Here is a 22,581-nt window from a genome sequence, read left to right as displayed (position 1 = left end):
AGGGATGGATGGATGAACAGATGGATGGAGGAGGGAAGGGATGGATGGATGGATGGATGGATGGATGGATGGATGGATGGATGGATGGATGGAGGAGGGAAGGGGTGGGTGGATGGATGGATGGATGGATGGATGGAGGAGGGAAGGGAGGGAGGGAGGGAGGACAGGTTTGGATGGATGGATGGATGGATGGATGAATGGATGGATGGAGGAGGGAAGGGGTGGATGGATGGATGGATGGATGAACAGATGGATGGAGGAGGGAAGGGGTGGATGGATGGATGGATGGATGGAGGAGGGAAGGGATGGATGGATGGAGGGAGGAGGGGAGGGAGGGATGGATGGATGGATGAACAGATGGATGGAGGAGGGAAGGGATGGATGGATGGATGGATGGATGGCTGGATGGATGGATGGATGGATGGATGGAGGAATAGATCACTCCCCTGACTGAGAGCTGTTGTACAGTCTCGTGCAGGTAAAAAGATATTAAACATGAAGTTTGTTTTTCATAATACTGTCGAAAACAAACTCTCTTATAGATTAAACAAACTAACAGTGTATGAAGTTGGTAAAATGAGCTCAACCTCAACCAATTACATGCGGCTTATAAATTAATAGTAGTAATCATAATCCAATGACACTGTACTATATATATATATAAATATAAGTTAATACTCTGAGAGGGAACCTTCTGCATAATTAAACCTTTAATCTATTTTACTCCACCCCTCCCTACTGTAGACCCCAGGGGGGCAGTGGGTCTTTAGGGGGAGATAGCAGGTCAGCAGTAGAAGTGGTGTTCCCCATCTCCATTCCCTATGTCTCGTGAGTGGTGGCAGCAATTTTTGGGTTGATACCATTTGTTACACAAATTTGGTGCAAAATGTAAGATTGAAATTTAGAATTGATAAAACTGGTCAAGATCCCTCCAAAGTACAACATTAAGACACCATTAACTTGAAGACACGATCAAAAGTGCATTTGGTGATTTAGTTTAAAACACTGGTTTTACAGGCTTTTTTTTCCAGGTTTTAGGCCTAAATGGGTTAATAAAGTTGTTCAGATAATCTGAAAAAGTACATTTTGCTGATAAGACTTGAATTTAAAGCAAATTTACAGCCAGAGCTTTATTTTGGTGTTTTGTGGTATTGCTACATCTAAGTAAAGGACTTCTTTCATATCTGGTATGTGTCTCTGTGTGTGTGTGTGTGTGTGTGTGTTCACCTCCATACTCAAAGTCCCACTTAATACTCCAGCTCTCCTCCTCTTCCTCCTCCTCTCAGCCTGTTGTCCCGTCACAGCTCACAGACTCCACCCTGCAATCCTGTTAGCGCTTATCAGAGCGTGGCTCAGGTCCAAACACAGACTCACACATCTACCTCTTCCACCAATCAATACCAAATTTACAGAGGCAGCTTTTCTCTCCCTAACTGAGCTCAGCTCTCTGGGGTGGCTGGTGCCACCAGGCTGTGGAAGTTTGGAGTGAACAACACACCTCTCACACGGCTGCTTACACACACAAAAAAAGCCCGAAACTGGAAACACACTTTTAGTGCTGACAGTCTATAGAAGAATCAAACACTGAACAACTGAGTAAATAGAGAGGACGGCATCATAAAAGACGGGTTGACTGCGATTATTTATGTCACCAACAAAACCCTAAATTTATGTGAGAACAAGAAATCTTGCAAATCAGAAACAAACACCCACCGACAGAACGAAGAGTCTGCAGCTCTGTGAGGCTGAACTTAGACACAGTGATGCTTTGAGCCAAATGCTGTGTCATCTCAGTTTGCATCCTTCTGTACTTGCACTTGCTATTTTCAGTGCATGAAGTGCATTCATGAAAAAGTGAAGTGTGGAACGCCGGGTACAAGAGGTGGGACCACCAACCTGTATCAAACTTGTGGAAATGGCAGGTTGGAAGCTGCAGCATTTTATGGAAAGTTCTGCAGCACTTTTTCATGCATTATCCAACAAATATCCAGCAACATGAGCGATCACTGCTCCTGTGCAAACTCCTACAGTGTGTTTAAGCAACAAAAATACTTCGGTCTAGGAAAAGATTGGTTTGGGATAAAATAACTTTAAAAATGATGCATATACATGACACGTACAGCAGTCTTCTGGGGGACAGTCCTGCTGTATAAACTTATTTACTCTACACATTGACAAAATTGACATTGGTGAATATTTGCATCCCGTTCCTTTAGGGCTGGGCAATAATTCAATATAATAATTTATCGTTTTTTATTGGTATCATATTGTGATAAAAACAAATATTGGGATATCGTGATACAAATGACATTATCTAGTTTGATGATAACAGCACCAATGTTTGTATTGCAATGTGAAAAACCAGCGGCAGTATTGTGTCACATCAAGTAAATGTCATTTAGATGACACGGAGAGAGAACAACGGAGTATGGAGCATACAACAATAAGCTTTACCATGGAGTTATTTCATATGGATATCTACTAACTGGATAACCAGAAAACATGCTATATCGTGATATATATCATTATTGAGATATGAAATCATCTATATCGGGATCGAAGATTTTGGCTGTATCGCCCAGCCCTACATTTCTTTCCAGTCTATGTGAGAAAAGGGCCGACTCAGTGAACTTTGACGAACAACGATTGGTAACTCTTCTGCATTTACACATTTGCGTGACTTTTACCCAGCCCTACACATCCTGGCTCACAGCTCATTGGAAAAATACAATTTATAATGCACTTTTGTCGGTATGAGTACGAACAGAGAATGAGAACAACCTTCCTGATGACAGTGTTAAATTAAAAGTAAAGGAATCACCAAAATAAGTATAACTCATCTTGTTGAGAACATGTGTGTACCAAACTTTATGGTAGTCCATGTCCCAGGAGATATTCCCTACTCAATCAAAGTGATGGTAAAAAAGCGAATACAACACCACTAAATTATTTTATTTCCAGACACCAACTGACCCAGAATGCGACAGACTTGGGCCAACAAGTCACGGCACCCAAATTATAACTATCTACCGCAGAGGTTCTCATTTCTCTCTCAGACAAAGACCCCCAACAAGACAGAGAATATAGCTGGGACGCCCTCATGTAATTGTCCCTTGGAATAATTTGGCATAGACTTTTTCTTTACACTTCTATTGTCCCAATTATGTGAAGGAATACCACAAGAAAAATGCATTAGAGCATGGGTCTCAAACTCGTGGCCCGCGGGCCAATTGCGGCCCTCGTGACGATATTTTGTGGCCCCCACCTTGATATGAAACTTTAATGTGAGTTTTATATGAATAGCACTTTACCGTGTTGTGTGTGGAAGGTCCCTTTAACCCGTTATCAGGCAAAGAACCATATTTGGTAACTTGAGCAGACATCTATAACAGCTCTCCGTGAGCTCATAGAACCACATGGATTTCTACATCACAGATAGCGACACTGTGGCATCTGACCAATCAGTAAATCATACAAGATTCAAGCTTTCCTTTATTGTCATTGTATTAAAAAAGTATACAACTAAATTTACATGTTCTTCTCATAGATAAGGTGATTCAAAAAACACATTCAGACATAAGAAATATGTAATAAGTAGTCTAAAAAGATAATAAATAGTTTAAAGGTAAAAGATAAAGTGGTGATGGATGCAAATTATGTGTTATTGTCTATTCAGGGTTGCTGTGGGAAAGAGAATATAATAAATATAATAATAATGACTCAATTGACCTCGATTTGCAATATAAAAATGAAACATTTTGCAAAAAGTCTTGTAATATCCTCCAATAACACTTCAGGGTTGACATTTTCAATTTCCAGGAGTGCCCTATAAAGGGCTAATTCCTTTTTTGGTAATTTTGTGTCTCTTTTTTTGGGTAATTTTGTGTCTTTTTTTAAGTAATTTTTTTCCTGTCATTTTGTGTCTTTTTTGGGGCCATTTTGTCTTTTTTGGTCATTTTGTGTCTTTTTTTGGAATTTTGTGTCTTTTTAAAGTAATTTAGTGTTTTTTCAGTCATTTTGTGGTTTTTTTTGGTCATTTTGATGCTGCCTCCAGCGGCCCCCAGGAAATTTGAGTTTGAGATCCCTGCATTAGAGAGATACTCGACTTAAGTAGGCCTATGTATTAAACATAATTGCAGAATTACAGATTTGTTAAATTAGAACATTTGCCTTGAACTGTTAAAGATTTAAAAATAATCATTATATTATTTGCTGAACTATGAAGCCCTTTGAAAAGAAATATATCAGGAATTAAGAGTGAAGAGTGATGTACTGTATTATATACTGCCAACAATCCTAATGTTTGTGTCTTCACTTACAGACGTGCAGCTACCATTAAACACCATGTTCCCTCAGCTGGGACTAACTGGATTAGTCGCCCAACCAGATCAATAACAATCCTCACAAATATCAGCACATCTCCTCTCGTGGAGCGTCCTCGGTGGATAAATCAGATTGGAAATTCTGGAGATAAAAAGCGCAGTCACATTTTGACTAATTCCTCACAGGCGTCTCTTTGTTTCTGTGTCATTTCATCATCTCGGAGACGCTTCTCCCTTTAATGTCTACAGATTGAGAGGGAGCAGGGAAATTCTGCAACTGCACAGGAAGTCTTTTGAATAAACTGCATGAATGGGAAGGTAATTCTTTTGGAAGGATAAAACGGGCAATGTGTCAACACGAAGCAGTCCCAGTGTTTAATGCCACCACACACACAATGTAAATGTTTTCTGACCAGGTATCATTTCTCCTCCTCTCACTGCATCCTGCTGCAGTCAGACACTATCTGCAAATACCTCTTAACGTTTGTTTTATTATGCCCAAGGTAGCAAACGTGTGCAGGAATTCAAACAGTGATTCAGATATTATAAAGTAAGCTCTCTTCTCCATCTTACACTAGACATACTTTTCTGTCTGGTATCCTACAGTCACTTAACTTTCTAGTATATTTAAATAAAAGTTATGGATCAAGGCACAGTACTTGCTCACAATGCTAACATGCATGAGTTGTGCATGTTGGCATGGTAACATTACATAATTCGCAACTACAACTGATGGGAATGTCATTGGCTTTGCACGTATTTGGACATAAACCAAAGAAATTATGAAATAAAACCTTAATCTAATTATGATGCAAAATTAAAGGACCACCAAGGTTTCAACACATCTGGTTGGGAATATGAATGTGTGTACCAAACTTCAAGTCAATCCATCCAAGAGTTATCAAGGCATTTAACCCAAAAGCACAAATGTCAACATCTGGCGTATTTCCATTTATGTATTTTAATGCAGATTTTGAAGATTGCATTAGAAAAGTGGAATGGAAACCACAAAATTCAATGAACAATAACATGATGTGCTAAATGGGATATGCCCTTTGCCGAGTAAGTTACGAACTATAACAAACATTTAAGTCATGTGACTTATCAGCTGTTTCTGCTGTCGCCATCGTCTCAGATAATATCTAAATTACTTTAATTAGCCTACAGAGAATCCAGAATATGGTCAATCCTTTCTGACATTCATTTATTCATTCATTCATTATCCTTAACCGCTTATCCGCACTTGGGTCATGGGGGGCTGGAGCCAATCCCAGCTGATATTGGTCGAGAGGTGGGGTCCACCATGGACAGGTTGCCAGACTATACCAGACACTCTCATACACTCCTACGGACAATTTAGAGTCACCAATTAAACCTAAGTGCATTTTTTTTTGGACAACGGGAGGAAGCCGGAGTACCCGGAGAGAACCCACGCTGACACAGGGAGAACATGCAAACTCCAAACAGAAGAGCTGCAGGCCGGAGTCGAACCAGCGACCCTCTTGCTGTAAAGGCACTACACCAGCGTGTAGCCCCGTCTCACACGAAAGACAATTAAAACTTGCCCAACTGAACGAAATCCCTGAAGGCTTTGCTTCCTTTTTGAATATGGGTTAGATGGCAATTTATTTGTCTGTTCTGTTCAAGGGTGGATTACAGCACCATATACACTGGCCACTTCATTAGGTACACCTGTTCAAGTGCTCATTAATGCAAATGTCTAATCAGCCAATCACATGGCAGCAGCTCAAAGCATTTAGACATGTAGACATGGTGAAGACGAGCTGCTGGAGTCCAAAGCAGAATGGGGAAGAAAGGTGATTTAAGTGAAATGTTTGTTGGTCTGAGTATTTCACAAACTGTTGATCTAACAACCATCTCTAGGGAAAATATCCAGCGAGTGGCAGTCCATGAATGCACCATTGGCCTTAGTGGAGATTCTAGAGAGAAACTGAATCTTTGTTGATGCCAGAGGTCAGAGGAGAATGGTGAGATTGGTTTGAGATGATAGAAAGGCAGCAATAACCACTCATCACTAACACACAACACGTCCAGCCTTGAAGCAGATGGGCTACAGCAGCAGAAGAACACACTGGTGAATGCGTAGCACTAGCTTCTGAACATAACTATGCTGCAGCCTAGCTGAACTGAATCCCCCTATAATTGCATGTGTTATTGTCTTTTGTCTCCATACGCCCTGAGGAAGGTGCAAGCCACGCATTGGTGTTTTTAGATGTAACCCATGTAAAATAAAGAGTTTTTAACTTTTGTCAATCCACCAAAGTACCTGCATTTTTTTCTTTTGAGTTCACTGTTTACCCATTGCAAGAGCACCGGTGTATTTAGAGACGCCAGCAGCACTCCTGTTATTCTTTTTTTTATGCTGTAGCCTAGTTTGACTGTTGGTCAGCAGGATTACAGAAAAACTACTTGCCCGATTCTCATGAAACTCATGAAACAGCTTCTTTGTAGCGTCCAGGTTATTTCCACATTAAGAGCTCATGAACACACTGATACTGGAAGAACCACTTCCCAACACACAACACGTCCAACCTTGAACCTTGAACTGGGGCGGCTTGGGGCTCAGTTGGTAGATTGGTTGCCGGCACAACGGAAGGTTGGTGGTTTGATCCCAGACCATGGCAGCCTACATGTCGAAGTATCCTTGGGCAAGATACTGAACCCCTAAAGGCCCACCGATGCTGCGTTCATGGGTGTGTGAATGAATTCCCAATGGTGGCAGGTGGCACCAGTGTGCCCTGGTAGCCTCGGCCACCAGTATGAATGTGTGAACGGGTGAATGAGCGCAGTCTGTAGTGTAAAGAGCTTTGGATAAAAGCAGTCCATTTACATTTACCATTTACAGTAGCAGAAGCACACACTGCCGCTTTATTAGGTACACAAGTGAGTGGATAGATAGAGATGATAACTATGCTGTAATCTAGTTCTGTTTTTGGTGCAGTTTGACTGTTTTCTCAGCAGGATTACAGAAAAACTACTGGCCCGATTCTCATGAAACTCATGAAACAGCACCCTTTTCTTTGTAGCATCCAAGTTATTTCAACATTACGACTTAAAGCTCACGAACACACCAGTGTTGGAAGAACCACTTCACAACTGGAGAAATGGGACCATCTGAGGAGCACATGAATGCACCATTGGCCTTGATGGAGATTCTAGAGAGAAACTGAATCTTTGTTGTTACCAGTGGTCAGAGGAGAATGGCGAGAATGGTTCGAGATGATAGAAAGTCAACAGTAACTCAATAATCACTCATAACTAACGCACAACTATGCTGTAGCCTAATTATGTTTTTGGTGCGGTTTGACTGTTTGCCAGCAGGATAATGGAAAATCCACTGACCACTACATTTTTTTTTTACGAAACTCATGAAACATCTTCTTTGTAGCATCCAAGTTACTTCAACATTACGACTTAAAGCTCATGAACACACTGATGTTGGAAGAACCACTTCCCAACTGGAGAAATGGGACTATCTGAGGAGCTCATGAATGCACCATTGGCCTTGGCGGAGATTCTAGTTAGTAATTGAATCTTGGATGGGTTTGGACTGTTAATAAGCAGTTTGACGGCCTGTTGGGTCTGACAACTGAACAATAAATCATACTCACTGACTGATGATAAAAACAATAATTAGTCGTAGCCTTACTCACCACGCCGTCCTAAGGTCCCACACACCTTTCACACAACACAGGTTAAAGCAAACGCTGGTGTCTGCCTCTCTGTCTGCTTATGTGTGAGTATGTCTGAGTGCCAAATGTATTTTTAGAGAAACTCTATCCTTGTGGTAAAGCGTTTACCAGGAATATGCACACAAACACCCCCACCCTCCACATGCACATACACCGAAAACACTCTCACACAAAAAGAGACTCATTTCTAAAGACTAATTTCTCTTTCGTTGTCTCCAATATCCTTCCACTCAGCTCCTCTACTATCCTCCCCGTCTATAACTCTGCCGATAAATCTCCTTCTCGGCCGCACACATAAAGAAAAGACGAATAGGGAAGTGGGGAGCGAGGGTGAGGGCGAAAAAGATAAATGACACACTCGTATATATGTACCCTCGTCTATAAACCTGCTGCATTGACATTCATCCTTCTCCTTTCTTTCTGGTGTGTGTTTGTTGTGTGTGTGTGTGTGTGTGGGCGGGTGAAGGACACTCCACATCTCTCTCAGTTGAGAATAAAGAAGTCTTTGTAACCTTTCCGGTCTCTCTGGACCTGTGCTTTAAACACACATATCACGGGGCTTCCTATCCCCAGCGACCGGGCTTGACACGCACATAAAACCAACACTGTCATCATAAAAGAAATATAAAAAAACATATAAAAATCGTACGCCGACACAAGAATTAGCAAGTGAAGTGAAGGCTTGTGTGAAATCATCTCAGTGTGCATCCCGTCAGATCAACAGGCAAGGTTTAAGTGTTGAAAAATTAATGCTGTGGGGAAGTTGTGTAATTAAAATGTATGAACACGAGGCGCAAAATCACAAGGAAAAAGGAAAAATAGGAGATAAAGACGCAGCACTCACCATCCTCTTTGCATTCCTCGGGCGGCTTTGCCTTCTTGGCTAGCCTCGGGTCCAGCCACGATGTTGTCTTGGTGTTGTGGCTGTGAAGAGACGACAGAAAGAGGGAGAGAGAGAGAGAGTGAGAGAGTGAGTGAGAGGGAGTGTGATAGATGGCGAGAGAGAGGAGACTTGGCAGAAAGAGAGAAGGAGGTTGGTGGATTCTTAATTTGGCTGGAGAATCATTTCAGAAAGGAAAGATGAGACTCCCTCGTGTTATGTGCCTGCCTCTAAAAAGGTGACGAGAGAGACGGGAGGAGGAGGAGGAGGGGGGAGCTTTGGGTTTACAAAATGGCAATCAATACTTTTAATTTGCTTACTGTCTCTCATTAGCGGGCGGAGGAGGAGGAGGAGGAGGAGGAGGAGAGAGAGATAGAGGGGTGACTGAGGGAGTGATGGAGGGGAACAGCTGTGGGCTTGGCAGATTCATCCCGAGCCTCGGGCAGAGAGCTGGATCTAGATCAGATATGATGTGCCAGCAATGCATCTCCACAGCTCGTCTGAAGCTCTGGAGCTCACAATGGCCTCCCTTCATGGTGACAGTAGGGAGGGGGGAGGGGGGGGGGAGGCCGGGGAGGTGTACACAAAGTGTCTACAGTAAAAAAAAACTGGGGTGAAAGGATGAAGGGAGAGCATGCGGTGAAGAGGCGTCCTTGTATCTTTGTTCTCATCGAGACTTTCGACTTGAACTTATTTCCCAAAGGACATTTTGTTTGCAGTTACGCAAGAAAGGCAGATCACGGGAACGCACCGACGACAGGAATAGCAAGTAAAAAATAGCAAAAACAAACAGAAAAACTCTGAAAATGATGACTCAAAAGATGTTAAAGCTGCTTTAATTACATATTTGTTGGCTGAAGCAGAAAACACAACATATCATATACTTTTAAACTAAAAACTTTTTTTATTTTTTTATTTGGCTTTTATGTAGTGTCTTATTATAAGCATCTTATTATCTTTTTATCTCACTTGAAGTGGCCCTCAGTACAACTACATGCATTTGAGCATGAAATCTTATAAGTTCAGTGTAAAAATGCACAAAATTACTTCTTGTAGTTAATGTTAGTCTGCTGTTCTTGCACTGAAAAAAAGAAAATAAATCGCAGTAAGTGGTTATTTTTTTATTTGCTTCAAACCTTTTGTATTCCTATTTATACTGTTAAACATGCATTCGAGCATGAAATAAGTTAAGTTACTGCACTGTAAACACAAATTGCAGTTTCATCATATCTGGTGAAGTGCACGGTCCTATATGTGGCCCTGTGGTAGTGTCCATGAAAAATTGTGGCCCCCTGCAGCATTTAAGTTCCCCATCCCTGCTATAGATATTAAAGCTGCTTTAATTACATTTTTGTTGGCTGAAGCAGAAAACACAACATCTCATATACTTTTAAACTAAAAAACTTAAATCTTTTTTAATCTGGCTTTTATGTAGCCTCTTATTATTAGCATCTTACTATCTTCTTTAGCACAATTTTATGGTCTATACTTGTTTTATTTACTAGCTTTTATCTGTTTTACCTATATTCTATTGTGAATATTAAATGTTTATTTCAACTATAATTATTGGATACATGTATTTATTTATATATAATTTTATTTACTCATATTTTATTTCTCAGTGTGCATTAGTCTCCATTTCCTTTTATTAAATATTTTAAGTTGTTGTTATTTTCAATCTGTACAGCAGTTTGTATTACACTTTGATCTGTTTGAAAGGTGCTATAGGAATAAAATTTGATTGACTGATTGATTAATATACTATCATTAATAAAGCTGTTATGGTAAGGCAACAATAGCATTTATTCAAAGTCGTGTTTCTGTCCACCTGACAACTTCTTTTAGCTCCTATTTTGGTCTCCACCATCTCATCAGGAAGATGTTTGGCTCTTTAGCTGCTACAATACATTTTCAGATTTGTTTCCAGCTTGTTGTCTGTCTGCCTGCTGTCACTAAAACAATAAATTCTTTGTAGTTTGTTTAATATGATATTTTACAGAATATACACTAGCGCTCAAAAGTTTGGGGTCACCCAGAAAATGTCTGTGTTGTTTTCCATGAAAAAACAAATTGTTTTATTCATGAAATGAGTTACAAAATGAATCGAGAATATAGTAAAGACGTTGACAAGGGTAGAAATAATCATTTTAACCTGTACAAATCCACAACTTTACCTCTAGATACTCAACCAGCCTGAGGAAGGATCAGTTTATTGCTTCTCAAATCAGCACAGAACAGTTTTCATAATGCTCAGGTGTTTTAATGATCAATGAGCCTTTCAACACTATCAACGTAGATTAACACAATGTGCCACTGGAACACAGGACAATATATAATAGATATTTCATAAGAAAATCAGCCGTTTCCAGCGTTAACAGTCATTTACCACATTAACAATATCTACACTGTCTTTCTGTTAATTTAATTTGAAAACATTGTGGTTTTCATTAAAAAATAAGGTCATTTCTAAGTGACCTCAAACTTCTGAGTGGTAGAATAAATCTTAAGGATTATCAATTAATGCATTCAACCTCAATTCCTGTTTTAAATAATAGCAGTAGCTGTTGTCTTGTTCTTTGTGGATCCTTGGTTTCTGGACTGGTGCACTGATTCCCACCACATAGCCACTGGCCCTTCAGCACCAAAGGGCTGACACATGGGGCTTTGCTGTTTGCTCTCACAGTTTTCTAAACTGTCAACAAAAAGGCCAAAAATTAGTTTCACTTGAATATCTGCTATTCCTCAATCACATGGACACAGCACACTGCTTACTGGAGGGCTGCTGAGGTCACGCCCCCCCAATGAGACCACGCCCCCTATGGAGGCCACGCCCCCTACATGCACTGTGCATTCCTCCATCACATGTTCAATTCATTTACATGTTGAATGGGACTTTTTGGGTCATTTTACTTAATTTTTGAATGGGTGGTGTCGGGTCAGATGAGTAATATTTAACTCAACATTCATGTTTTTGTTGTTCAATGTTAGAATTGATTGTTCAATAAAATAATGAAAACTTGATAAAGTTCTACTTACAAACAAATCTGTTGAAATATTTCCAAAATTCCCCAGCTTAACTTCCCATGGAAAGTTTCTGGAAATTTACCAAAAATCTTCCACCCCTTTGTAACCCTAGAGGCGCTACAGGAAAACTTGAGCTGTGTTCCGATACCCATACTTCCAAAAGTAGACCTAAACGCAGTACACTATCCGCACTTACTAAGTACGCAGATTTCAGCAGGTGAGTGTTGTTCCAAATCTAATACTCCGTGGTGCACCTACCGGAAATTACGATTGCGACAGCCACCCGCGGCTCATCACCCGCCAAAAACATCCCGCTTTGAACGGCGAAAAAAATACCATTTGTGTTGATTAATCGTTGGTTTACTTCTACAATCCTGCAATTTGGCTCCATTAACGCAGCAAATCATTTCGGCCGCCATTAAAAAACATTTTTCTGAGCTGAGCAGCTCTGCCTGGCTCCGCCTCTTCCGCTACGTAGACAAGATGGCGTCCGTTGAGGGCGTAAAGTTTACATCGTTGCACACTCAGCGTTTTGACTGTAATGAGGGCACCATCCGGGTCCTTTAGGTACACTTCTTTTCGCCGCGATAGGAATCGGAACACCCTGCGTACTCAAACTAAGTATAGTAAGTACGGGAAGTATGGGTATCAGAACTCAGCTTTGGGCTGGTCCAAAGTGGCGGACCAACCCACCGCCAGACGGCCACGGCAACCCTTAAATGTGAATAAAAGTGGAAGATTGAGGTCTGAGCCAAACACAGAAAGTGCAGTTCAAGGTGAGGTAAAGTCTGCTCTGCTTTTGAATCTTCTCCAACGTGTTTCACTCCTTCCCTCGCTCTTCCTTCCTCTCTTCTACTGCCATCTATTACTATTTATAGCACAAACATCTACTGCTACTTCCTCTTTCTGCTCCTCCCTCGCACCTTCTTTTTTATCCCAGTCTTTACTATTTTTAACCACTTTCTCTTCCTCCATCCTTCTCTTCCTCCCTCACTTCAAGGACTGTAGGTAAACGAATCGATCTTGTGTGGAAGCCAATCAAAGGCGAGCATCCACTTGGCAGCCGCGTCGCTTTGGCACGGCATCTCATACGCCCAGACAACAACAAAAAAAAAACTTGAAGCTACAAATTCAGTGGGCTGCATTAGTTGTGTAATGTTCCTGATGGGTGTGGGAGCGCTGTCTGTGTAGGGGAGGAGACATATGGTGAGTCGTGTGCAGCGGAGGGAATTAAAAGTCTGCCTCTGTGGCGAGGAGACGTGCAACATGTGCCTGGCTGCAAGACAAGACAACAAGCACCGCCATCTCATTTGTTCCTCTGGTTGTTGCTGTGCAGCTCCCAGCGATTTATGATCAGTTGGGATGAAGTGTGCTGGGATTCAATCAATGCTGTGCAGCACATTTTTCACCTAATGACTAAAATGATCTATAGATGCAATAAATGGAGTCATTTCCTAGCTGATACGACATGTTACTATTATTACTATATACTGTAATATACTACCATTATTATTATTATTATACCGGCCTTACTATTATTATTATTATTACTATTATATAATATTATATGATATATTATATATCATATCATATTATTTATAATTATTTTATTTATTTTAATTTTATATTGTTACTATTTATTATTATATTATATATTATATACTGTACTATTATTATTATTATAGCGGCCTTATTATTATTATTATTATTACTATTATCATACATTATATTATATATTATATATCATATTATTGTATTCATAATTATTTACAATTATTTTATTTATTTTTATTTTATATTGTTACTATTTATTATTATATTATATATTATATATCTATAGATTATATAGATTATCTATCTATCTATCTATCCATCCATCCATCCATCCATCCATCCATCTATCTATCTATCTATCTATCTATCTATCTATCTATCTATCTATCTATCTATCTATCTATCTATCTATCTATCTATCTATCTATCTATCTATCTATCTATCTATCTATCTATCTATCTATCTATCTATCTATCTATCTATCTATCTATCTATCTATCTATCTATCTATCCATCCATCCATCCATCCATCCATCCATCTATCTATCCATCCATCCATCCATCCATCCATCCATCCATCCATCCATCCATCCATCCATCCATGTTCATGAACATGCAGCTCCCTCACCACAACACACTCAGCAACGCTTATGTAACCAAAACTCACCTCTGCAGTTTTTAGTGCGGCTGTGGAGCTAACAACGCTAATGAATTAAACTTTAGAGCTTGTTTAACAGAGTTCTGTGCAGGAAGGTATTTCTGGGGACCTCTAAATCTCATTAAACCACCAAGCATCAATTATGTGTGTGTGTATTTGTGTGTGTACACAGGGGAATATACAGAAGTAAATTTAGATGTAGCCCTAATCTAGTACCTCAGGCTCAATTTAGTTGAGTTACGGGGGAATGAAAATACAAACTCACCTTGTGATCGCTAAAGGCTGGAACACGCGTGGCTGTTTCTTTTGAATATAACTTTTGTTTTCCTTCCTTATTAAAACCTGTATTTTAACACTGGGTCAAATGAAAATGCTCACTCTTGTTGTGCTTTCACACTTTGTTTGGTTCAGTTAAAACTATCCCCGGTGCTTTTGCCTGGTTAGTACTGTTCATTTGGGATGATGTGAAAGCTTTTATTTGATACTAAACTAGTAAAGCGAGACTAAGGAGAAGGCGGCTCTTGGTCCACTTTCAAACATACTCTGCTTTTAGATGATCTAAACTGGTTAAGGAGGTGTAGAAGCACTCTTAAACCCTCATACCCTCCTCATATTTACTACACTCTGGACACCTTTGTGGCAGAAATGTATACAAAAACGGCTATTTAATCATTCATCAATATTTTTGTTCTGCTTTTTTCTACTTTTTATTTTTTTCCATAAATCTCTTAACCGTCCTGTTATGTTTTTTTTTCCAGGAATAGCAATAACTCTGAACCTCTCACAGATCATGGTTCAATGAGGATAATTCACTCTTTTTTCATTTAAAAAATGCATGGTAACATTTTTTTAATGTACATTGGAAAGATCTACATGTAAAATAAAATGGTTTTGAATGACATTGATTTAAAAATGATTTTTTTTTTTTTTACATTTTAATACTTTTAACATTTTTTTTTTTTAAATGGGTCATTTGACCCGCAACATGAGAGGAGGGTTAAACTACTTCAGACTTGTTCCAAACTACCAATCATTCAATATTTTTCAGAATTTTAACCCTTCATATGCCAATTTATATATTTGAATTTTCCAAAATTTCTTTGAAATTTAACCCTTTATATGCCAGTTTATATATTTCATAATTTCTTCCCAAAAAATGTATTAAAAAATATTATTTTTCATATAATACATAGTATTTCAAAAATGTTACTAAAAAGAGAAGTACAAAAATTGTGCCTCAATTTCTAACACAGCGAGAGAAGAGAAAATGTACCAAAATGCCAGAGGAGGGTTAAAAGGGTTAAAGCCTATCTGCACTGACTAACAGAACCAGGGGATTCATGTGATTCAGAAATTTCCTTGACGTCTGTGTTTGGTGCGGTGTGATAAACACTCTGTGTCTGACCTGAATCTACTGACATTAGGCCTGTTGTTGGTGTTTTTGTTCCAGTGTTGTGCACAGATGTGACACCAGCCCGTCTGCTCACCTGCTCTCATCACCGGCCACTGGGAGACAATAACTTTATATTTTCAGGTTCATAAAATGTAGCCAAAATCATAAAAATTCAGGATGTTATTACTGACATTACTGTAATCATGTGTTGCAGCATTAACAGGGAAACAGGATAACACCAGAAATGCAAAAGTGTGATAAATCTGGTGGTTGGAAAACATCATTTAGCCAGAAAAGATACAATTACTATGACAAGATGCCAATATGTCCAGCACTAATATTATCAAATGACCCCTTACCTGTATTTGGTGAAATATTGGAGGTAATTTTTGGTGGAATTGTTACTTGATAAATTACAGACCTGGCATGTTTGCATAGGATTATTATCACAGATTAAAAATGACTCCCCAGGTAATACTAGTCCTGTGTGAATATGGCTTTAGTGAACAAGCAAACTCCACACTTTCCCTCAGCTTTAACCCATTTAAGCCGGGAAAGCATTACCGCATTTCTACCATTGAAACCGGGGGCGCTCTTGCGTTATTTTACCATTAAAGCTGGGAAAGCGGATATGTCGTTTTGTAGTATTTGTAGTTGTAATTGCAACACGTTGATTTTTTAAAAACTTTATTGAAGGTTTGGTCAAATAATCTCAACTTCTCATGAAAGCCACAGCTATAAGCCCTCAAATACTTTTTGAATTTAATTTCGATCTGCTACAGAGGCTGAAAACTCGATAATTTAGTAGGAAGCGTTGACACTTCTGTTGAATTTCCAGAAAAACTTCAGGTTTTTTTTTTTTTTTTTTTTTAAATCGGTTTACAGGCATTTTTTCCAGGCGTTTTAGGCCTAAATGGGTTAAGGAGCATTTTGGCCTCTTTTGGCTCAAACTTCATTGTTCTGGTTCACTTCCATCACATTAATTGAGTCAGTAATCTCTTTTAAGTCTCTTAAAAACATACTTTTATTGGAGAACCTTACCTGATTTTACCCGAATTTGAACTTCCCTTGAACTGTCTTTTATTTGCACAGAATTATGTCATTTTCTAACATGATCTGTTGTTCTATGTCTGTTTTTAACTTGTCTTTGTAAAGTACTTGACAACTTGACATGTGTTTTGAAAAGTGCTCTATAAATAAAGATTACCATTATTAATATTATTATCAATTTCAGATGCAACAAAAAAAAAGCTCTTTCTACCCAGCAGCCAATGAATATTTCCTAATGTAAATCAAATACAGATCTAAAGGAGGGAGGTGGGGGTTGGACTTAAATTCATCAGGTGGCAGAAACTCTAAATGAATGCTCTGGTTGCTTCCTGACTCCTGGTTGCACAAACAGGCAACTTTTTGTGAACGTGAGCCTGCTAACTGTTGTATTTACAGCTTGTTCTGCTGCCTCCAAGTTGCAATAAAAAATAAGTGAATGCTGCTTTAAAAGTTGCTAAAAAAACACTGCCAACCATGTGGAGATAAACTCTTCCTGCAGTGAGTTTTATGAACACAGTCCTGATCAGGTTTTTTTAGGACACTTACTCTATGAAGTAGACCTCTCCTTTCTCGGTGTACGCCATCTCCCAGTTGTCTGGCAGCGGCCCTAGCTCGTCGTTCTCCTCTGGTTTGGGGAGCGTCATTTTCGGGGACTGTCCGTCTTCTTTGGGCGCCTCGGGTGGAGCCTCGGCCGGGATGCTCTGCGGGACGATGTCCCCCGAAGCGTCGGTGCTCTTGTCCTCATGTTCGCTCGACTCTGAGGTGACAAGAGAGCGGGATGAGTCAGGCACGACATGATCGCTCCGGGAGAAAGGAGAGGCAGGCGGGATGGATGAGGAGGGAGAAAGAGAAGGGAGGTGAGGCGAGGACAGGAGAGAGCGAGAGAGAGAGGAAAGAATGATTAGAAAAAGGTGAGGAGATGCGATGACTCAGGGGAGAGAGGGGAGGAGGTGAAGGCAGGAGAGGGAGTGATTGAGGTTAACAAGACAGAAAGGCGAATAAAGCAGAAGAGACAATAGAGATTGAGAGAGAAGCTGGCTGTGATGCCCTAGTTTGAGTTGTGGCAGTGTGTGAATGTGTTAGACGGAGAGAAATGGTGTGTGTGGAAGAAAGAGAAAGAGATGTGTGCTTCCCAGAGGAGAGCTGCTGGAGGGATGTGGAGAGGGGGACGGAGCAGAGCGGGGGATTGAGAGATAATCTATGAGAGGGAAAGAGCGCCGCAGCTATCTGCTTAGATCACACAGCCTGCTGTGCTCTATTGATTCCCCTTCAGCTCTCCTGGTCAGCCCACACTCTGTCCATCTACAGAGACAAAACTCCTCCTGAGCTGAGCGCAGCAGCACGCCTTAACATCCAGCACGGCTCGCTGCACCGCTCAGCCCTGAGCCTCCACTGATGGAGCGACTCAGCGCCGCCGCCGCTGAGAGGAACCGGTGGAAAATGTTTCCTCTCAGCTCATATGGGAGCGTTCACTGTCATCTGCATCGTTTGGAGTAAATGTAGAAAACAACTATTTTTTTTAAATATTTATTTTTTATTTATTTACCCCCCCCCCCCCCACACACACACACACACATTATTTATTTATTTATTTATTTATTATTATTATTTGTTTATTTATTCCCCCCCATTATTTATTTTTTGTATTATTTTTATTTTTTATTTATTATTATTTTATTTATTTATTATTATTATTTTGTTTATTTATTTTCATTATTATTATTATTATTATTATTATTATTTATTAATTTATTAATTCATTTATTTTATTTTATTTATTTTATTTTATTTATATTTTTATTAACTCAAGTATTTGTTTTCCTCTGAGATGACTGTTGGTTATGAAAGGGAGGGATGGGGTTTTATGACTGTATCTCTGTTGTTGTATTCATTGTGTATTACTTTTTGAAAAAAAGTCAATAAATAAAGTTTTGAAAAAAAATGTAGATACCAACTGGAGCTTTTAACCCTTTATGAGCCACAGGGCTGCCTGAGATCCTTATGAAGCTCTTGTCGTCTTAAATCTAGACTGATTACCCGAGTAACAGTTAGGGCTGGGCGATATATCCATATAAAAAATATATCGACCTATTTTTAAATGTGATATGGAATTACACTATATTGCAGATATCAATATAGTTAAAAAAAATATTTATATATAAATGCTGCCCTTACTAGTGTTTGCCATATTTAGTTCTTGTTTAATGTTCATTTTTCTTTTCTCATATAAATATATTTATTTCAGAAAAAGATTGGCCTATTTTATTTCACAGGCTATTTTCATTTAAGTTTTTTTTTATTTAAATGTGCACTTTACGGAGCTTTGATTAAAAAAAAAAAAAAAAAAAAGGTACTCCTGTTGTTATACAGTATTTATGTTCACTTAAATAAACGGTTTCAATAAAACTACTTTTGACATATCATATTTGACTTTGACTGAACATTTGCTCTCACTTTGCCAAAAAATATCGGGATATATATCATATATCAATATTCAGCCTAAATATATCAGCATATGACTTTTGGTCCATATTGCCCAGCTCAGTAACAGTGATTGTGTATTTCCCAAAGCCTAGGACCACCAGGCCTGTCCCCTGGTGGTCCATAAGTCAACTAATAAATCGTTTTGGTCTTAGTCAACTAAAGTTTTTTGAGTCGATTTGTTGTTTTCAAGAAACTTATGAGCGCATCTCTGCTAAACACAAGCTTAAAACTGGTTCTTTGTGGACAATTTAGCTTTTACTAGCCAAGGAAACCAGTCGAATCTGCCGAGCTTGTGTTTTATTTGCTCTGGCAGAGGTTCTGGCCCTTTGATGCATAACATGGGTCAAAAATGACTTGCATTCATTCCCCATGTTATGTCATGCTGGCTCTGTGTTACTTTGCTCTATCTTTTTAAATGATTTTAAATGAAATGACCTAATACTACAGTAATAGTAATTTGTTTCAAATAGTTACTTTAGCAGTAAGAGAGACCAAACACTCATATATTTAATATATTCAACATGTTTATGTATCAGTTTGTCACACATACAGTGTATCTGGAAGGTATTAACAGCGCTTCACTTTTTCCACATTTTGTTATGTCACAGCCTTATTCCAAAATTCCATATTTCCTTAAAATTATACTCACAATACCCCATAATGAATTTTTTGACCCATGTTGTGCATTAGAAGTGTAATGATACAAAAAGGGTTTATATTCAAAAAGTAAGAAATGAAAACAAAAAATTAGGATGTATGATGAAAGAAAACAAGGAAACAAGGAACACTGAGGAAAGCCTGGAATACTGAATAATGAAATGAATTTATTGTAAAGATATAGAAAATAAAAACTCAGTCGGGTCACTTTAGACCCATGTTGTGCATCAAAGGGTTAAAACTGGTTCTTTGTGGAGAATCTAGCTTTTACCAGCCAGGGAAACCAGTCGAATCGGCCAAGCTTGTGTTTTATTTGCTCTGACAGACGTGTCAGGTCCTTCAGACAGAATGTAACCAAGTACATTTACTCAAGTACTGTACTTTAGTACAATTTAAAGGTCTGTGTACTTTACCTGACTATTTAAATTTTCATTCAATTTCAAATATCTGAGTTTCCTTTCTGGACAGCCAGAGGAAATACAATTTATTACTTGTTTTTTTATGTAATTTTGTTGTTATTGAAAATCGTATTTTTAGAAAAAATCTTATTTCCTACAATTCAATGATCCAATGAAGCACTTTAGAAATGTTTAGAAAAGTGTGGTATGCTGTATATAAAATGTAATTTTGTGTATTTTTTTTTAAACATTTATTATATAATTTGGAGAATTTCATTAAGCATCATGTCTTTTCTTTCTTTTACCCTGTAAAACACTTTGTTAACATTGGAAAAGTCAAAGTAAACTGAATATAAAGCTGAATATTTATTACATATTCATCCACCGTTGTTAAAAATCTAATTTCATGCATTTAAATGAGTTCCTTCTATGTTTTCTGCCTTTGTTTCTTCTTATTGTGTGAAACCCTTTGTAAATATTCATCTAAACCTGTTATTTAATGCTTTGATTTTGACTTTTTTATCTTATTTCCTGCATCTAAATTACTTCATTTCTTTCTTTCATATTCTGTGAAGTACTCTGTAGACACTACATTTATCTTTAATATGTCAATTCTTCTGTTTAATTGCTTTGCTTGATAGCTTTTAGCTTTTATTTTCCCACATTAGGCTTATTGTTAGGCACCAAACACAAAGGAAAACTCCTTATATGTAAGAACCTTCAGTACTTAGCAATAAACCTGATTCTGATTCTGAAAGTTATTATGGTCACATATTCATTCAAACCTGTCATTTGATGCTTTCATTTTAATTTAATCTCCTTCCCTGCATTGAAATCGTATCTCTCTCTTTCTTTCTTAGTATGTAAAGCACATTGCACGCAGCTAAAGAAAGATACCATCTCAATAAAGTCTAACTATCATAGTTATTGTACAGAATACATTAGAATATTTCACCAGATGTAGAAAAAAATGTCTGCATCTTTGTATTTTATATGAAGAGCCCTACCTTGCTTGAGCTCTCTGCTGTAGGAAAACCAAAATCTCATTCTTTTTCTGACTCCGTCGGGCTCGGCGCCCCGAACGCTTTGACTTTTCGTTTTGTTCTGACTTCTGCTGTGAGAGACTTTGTTGTCCTGAGGCCACAAAACCAGCTTAGAAAGTCACAGGACCAAAGCATGGTTTTGGATTTGGAATCAGAGAAATCAAACTCATAAAGCCTCTTTCATGACAGTCTTTTCATGTGATCATGGGATGCATTCAAAGGCTTTGTGTGTGTGTGTGTGTGTGTGTGTGTGTGTGTGTAAGTGTGTTTGTGTGCATATTTCACTAAATGTCTATACAATGCACACAATAAAAGGTGCATTCTGGTGAGTCTGAGTCAGTCCAGACCTGATTCACAAAGTTGTTTTTTCAAGGAAAATATTCCTACAAAGAAATGACTTTCTCTATTATTTATATGTCAAGAGGTTTGGCCTCGTTGCATGCCATGTTAAATGTCACTTCAGCCCATTTTCAGGATTTACAGAGAGGGTAACAATGGTTTGCACAGGGCTGAGTCACAAGTGAGTGAAAAACACTTAATAAAAATGTCCTTGTTGATTTTTAAAGAGCCCACAGGCTCCTGTTGGATTGGGGAGCAGCGTGTGTGTGTGTGTGTGTGTGTGTGTGTGTGTGTGTGTGTGTGTGTGTGTGTGTGTGTGTGGCCTGTGGCTCTCCGGGCTGAGACGGTGCTCCGTAATGATACCTAATGAATGATATGAAATGCTGGAGAGCGACGGCACTAATGCTTTTAATCACAAACTGTTTGGTTTGCAGCACTAATCAGCGACTGTGAATCCTGATTCACGCTTTACATACGACGCCGTTAAACTGCACATAAAGATATTTGTGCAGCCAATTAAAAGTGATAATGTGCCATAAAATCTGAGAAAAAAAAACCTAAAAAACAAACATGTAAAAGCAATCTGTTACTGCTCTGTTACTAGGCAACCACTGAGACTAAAACGGGGCTGTGAGCGGCGGCGGACGGTGACCCCGAGCTTCCCGGCGTCTCTGACCTGGGGTGACGGCGACACCGTTGCCGTTGACGACGGGTCTCTCCTCCTCCTCCTCCTCGGGGGGCTCGATGCTGGCCTTCTCCATGTTGCTGACCGACTTGTTTCGCTTCCTCTTGCCCTCGGAGGTGGGTCTGGCGCCCGGCAGCAGCTGGTCCGTTACATTTAGCAGCAGAGCGCTGGGCTCGGCCGGAGGCTTCGGGGTGCCGTAAAAGTTATCTGCAACAGAGAGGAAGGACAGTTTTAGACACTTAGAGACAATTTTATATCCAAAATGCTTAAACTTTTTATTCTTAGCCAACTGCGGGACAAAGGTCATTTACTCTCGTACAATTTGATAAACTTTACTTGAGTATTTCCATTTTATGTAACTTTATACTTCTCCTCCACCA

The 22,581-nt window shown here is 39.0% G+C and overlaps 1 protein-coding gene across 1 annotated transcript in view; it reads right to left on the bottom strand.

The window, feature by feature from the left end:
• magi2a (membrane associated guanylate kinase, WW and PDZ domain containing 2a) overlaps positions 1-22,581 on the bottom strand; it is a 383,066-nt gene that overhangs the window by 110,267 nt on the left and 250,218 nt on the right. Inside the window, exons 4-6 of the mRNA XM_059326084.1 lie at positions 22,193-22,408; positions 17,142-17,352; positions 8,880-8,959 (exon numbers count right to left, since the gene is read on the bottom strand). Of these exons, the coding sequence (XP_059182067.1) occupies positions 8,880-8,959; positions 17,142-17,352; positions 22,193-22,408 (507 nt within the window). The remainder of the gene's footprint in view (positions 1-8,879; positions 8,960-17,141; positions 17,353-22,192; positions 22,409-22,581) is intronic.

Source organism: Centropristis striata, chromosome 22 (assembly GCF_030273125.1).
Source record: "Centropristis striata isolate RG_2023a ecotype Rhode Island chromosome 22, C.striata_1.0, whole genome shotgun sequence".
Classification (NCBI taxonomy): domain Eukaryota; kingdom Metazoa; phylum Chordata; class Actinopteri; order Perciformes; family Serranidae; genus Centropristis; species Centropristis striata.
Note: the sequence above shows the minus strand (reverse complement) of the source record. Positions and strands in the feature narration are given on the sequence as shown.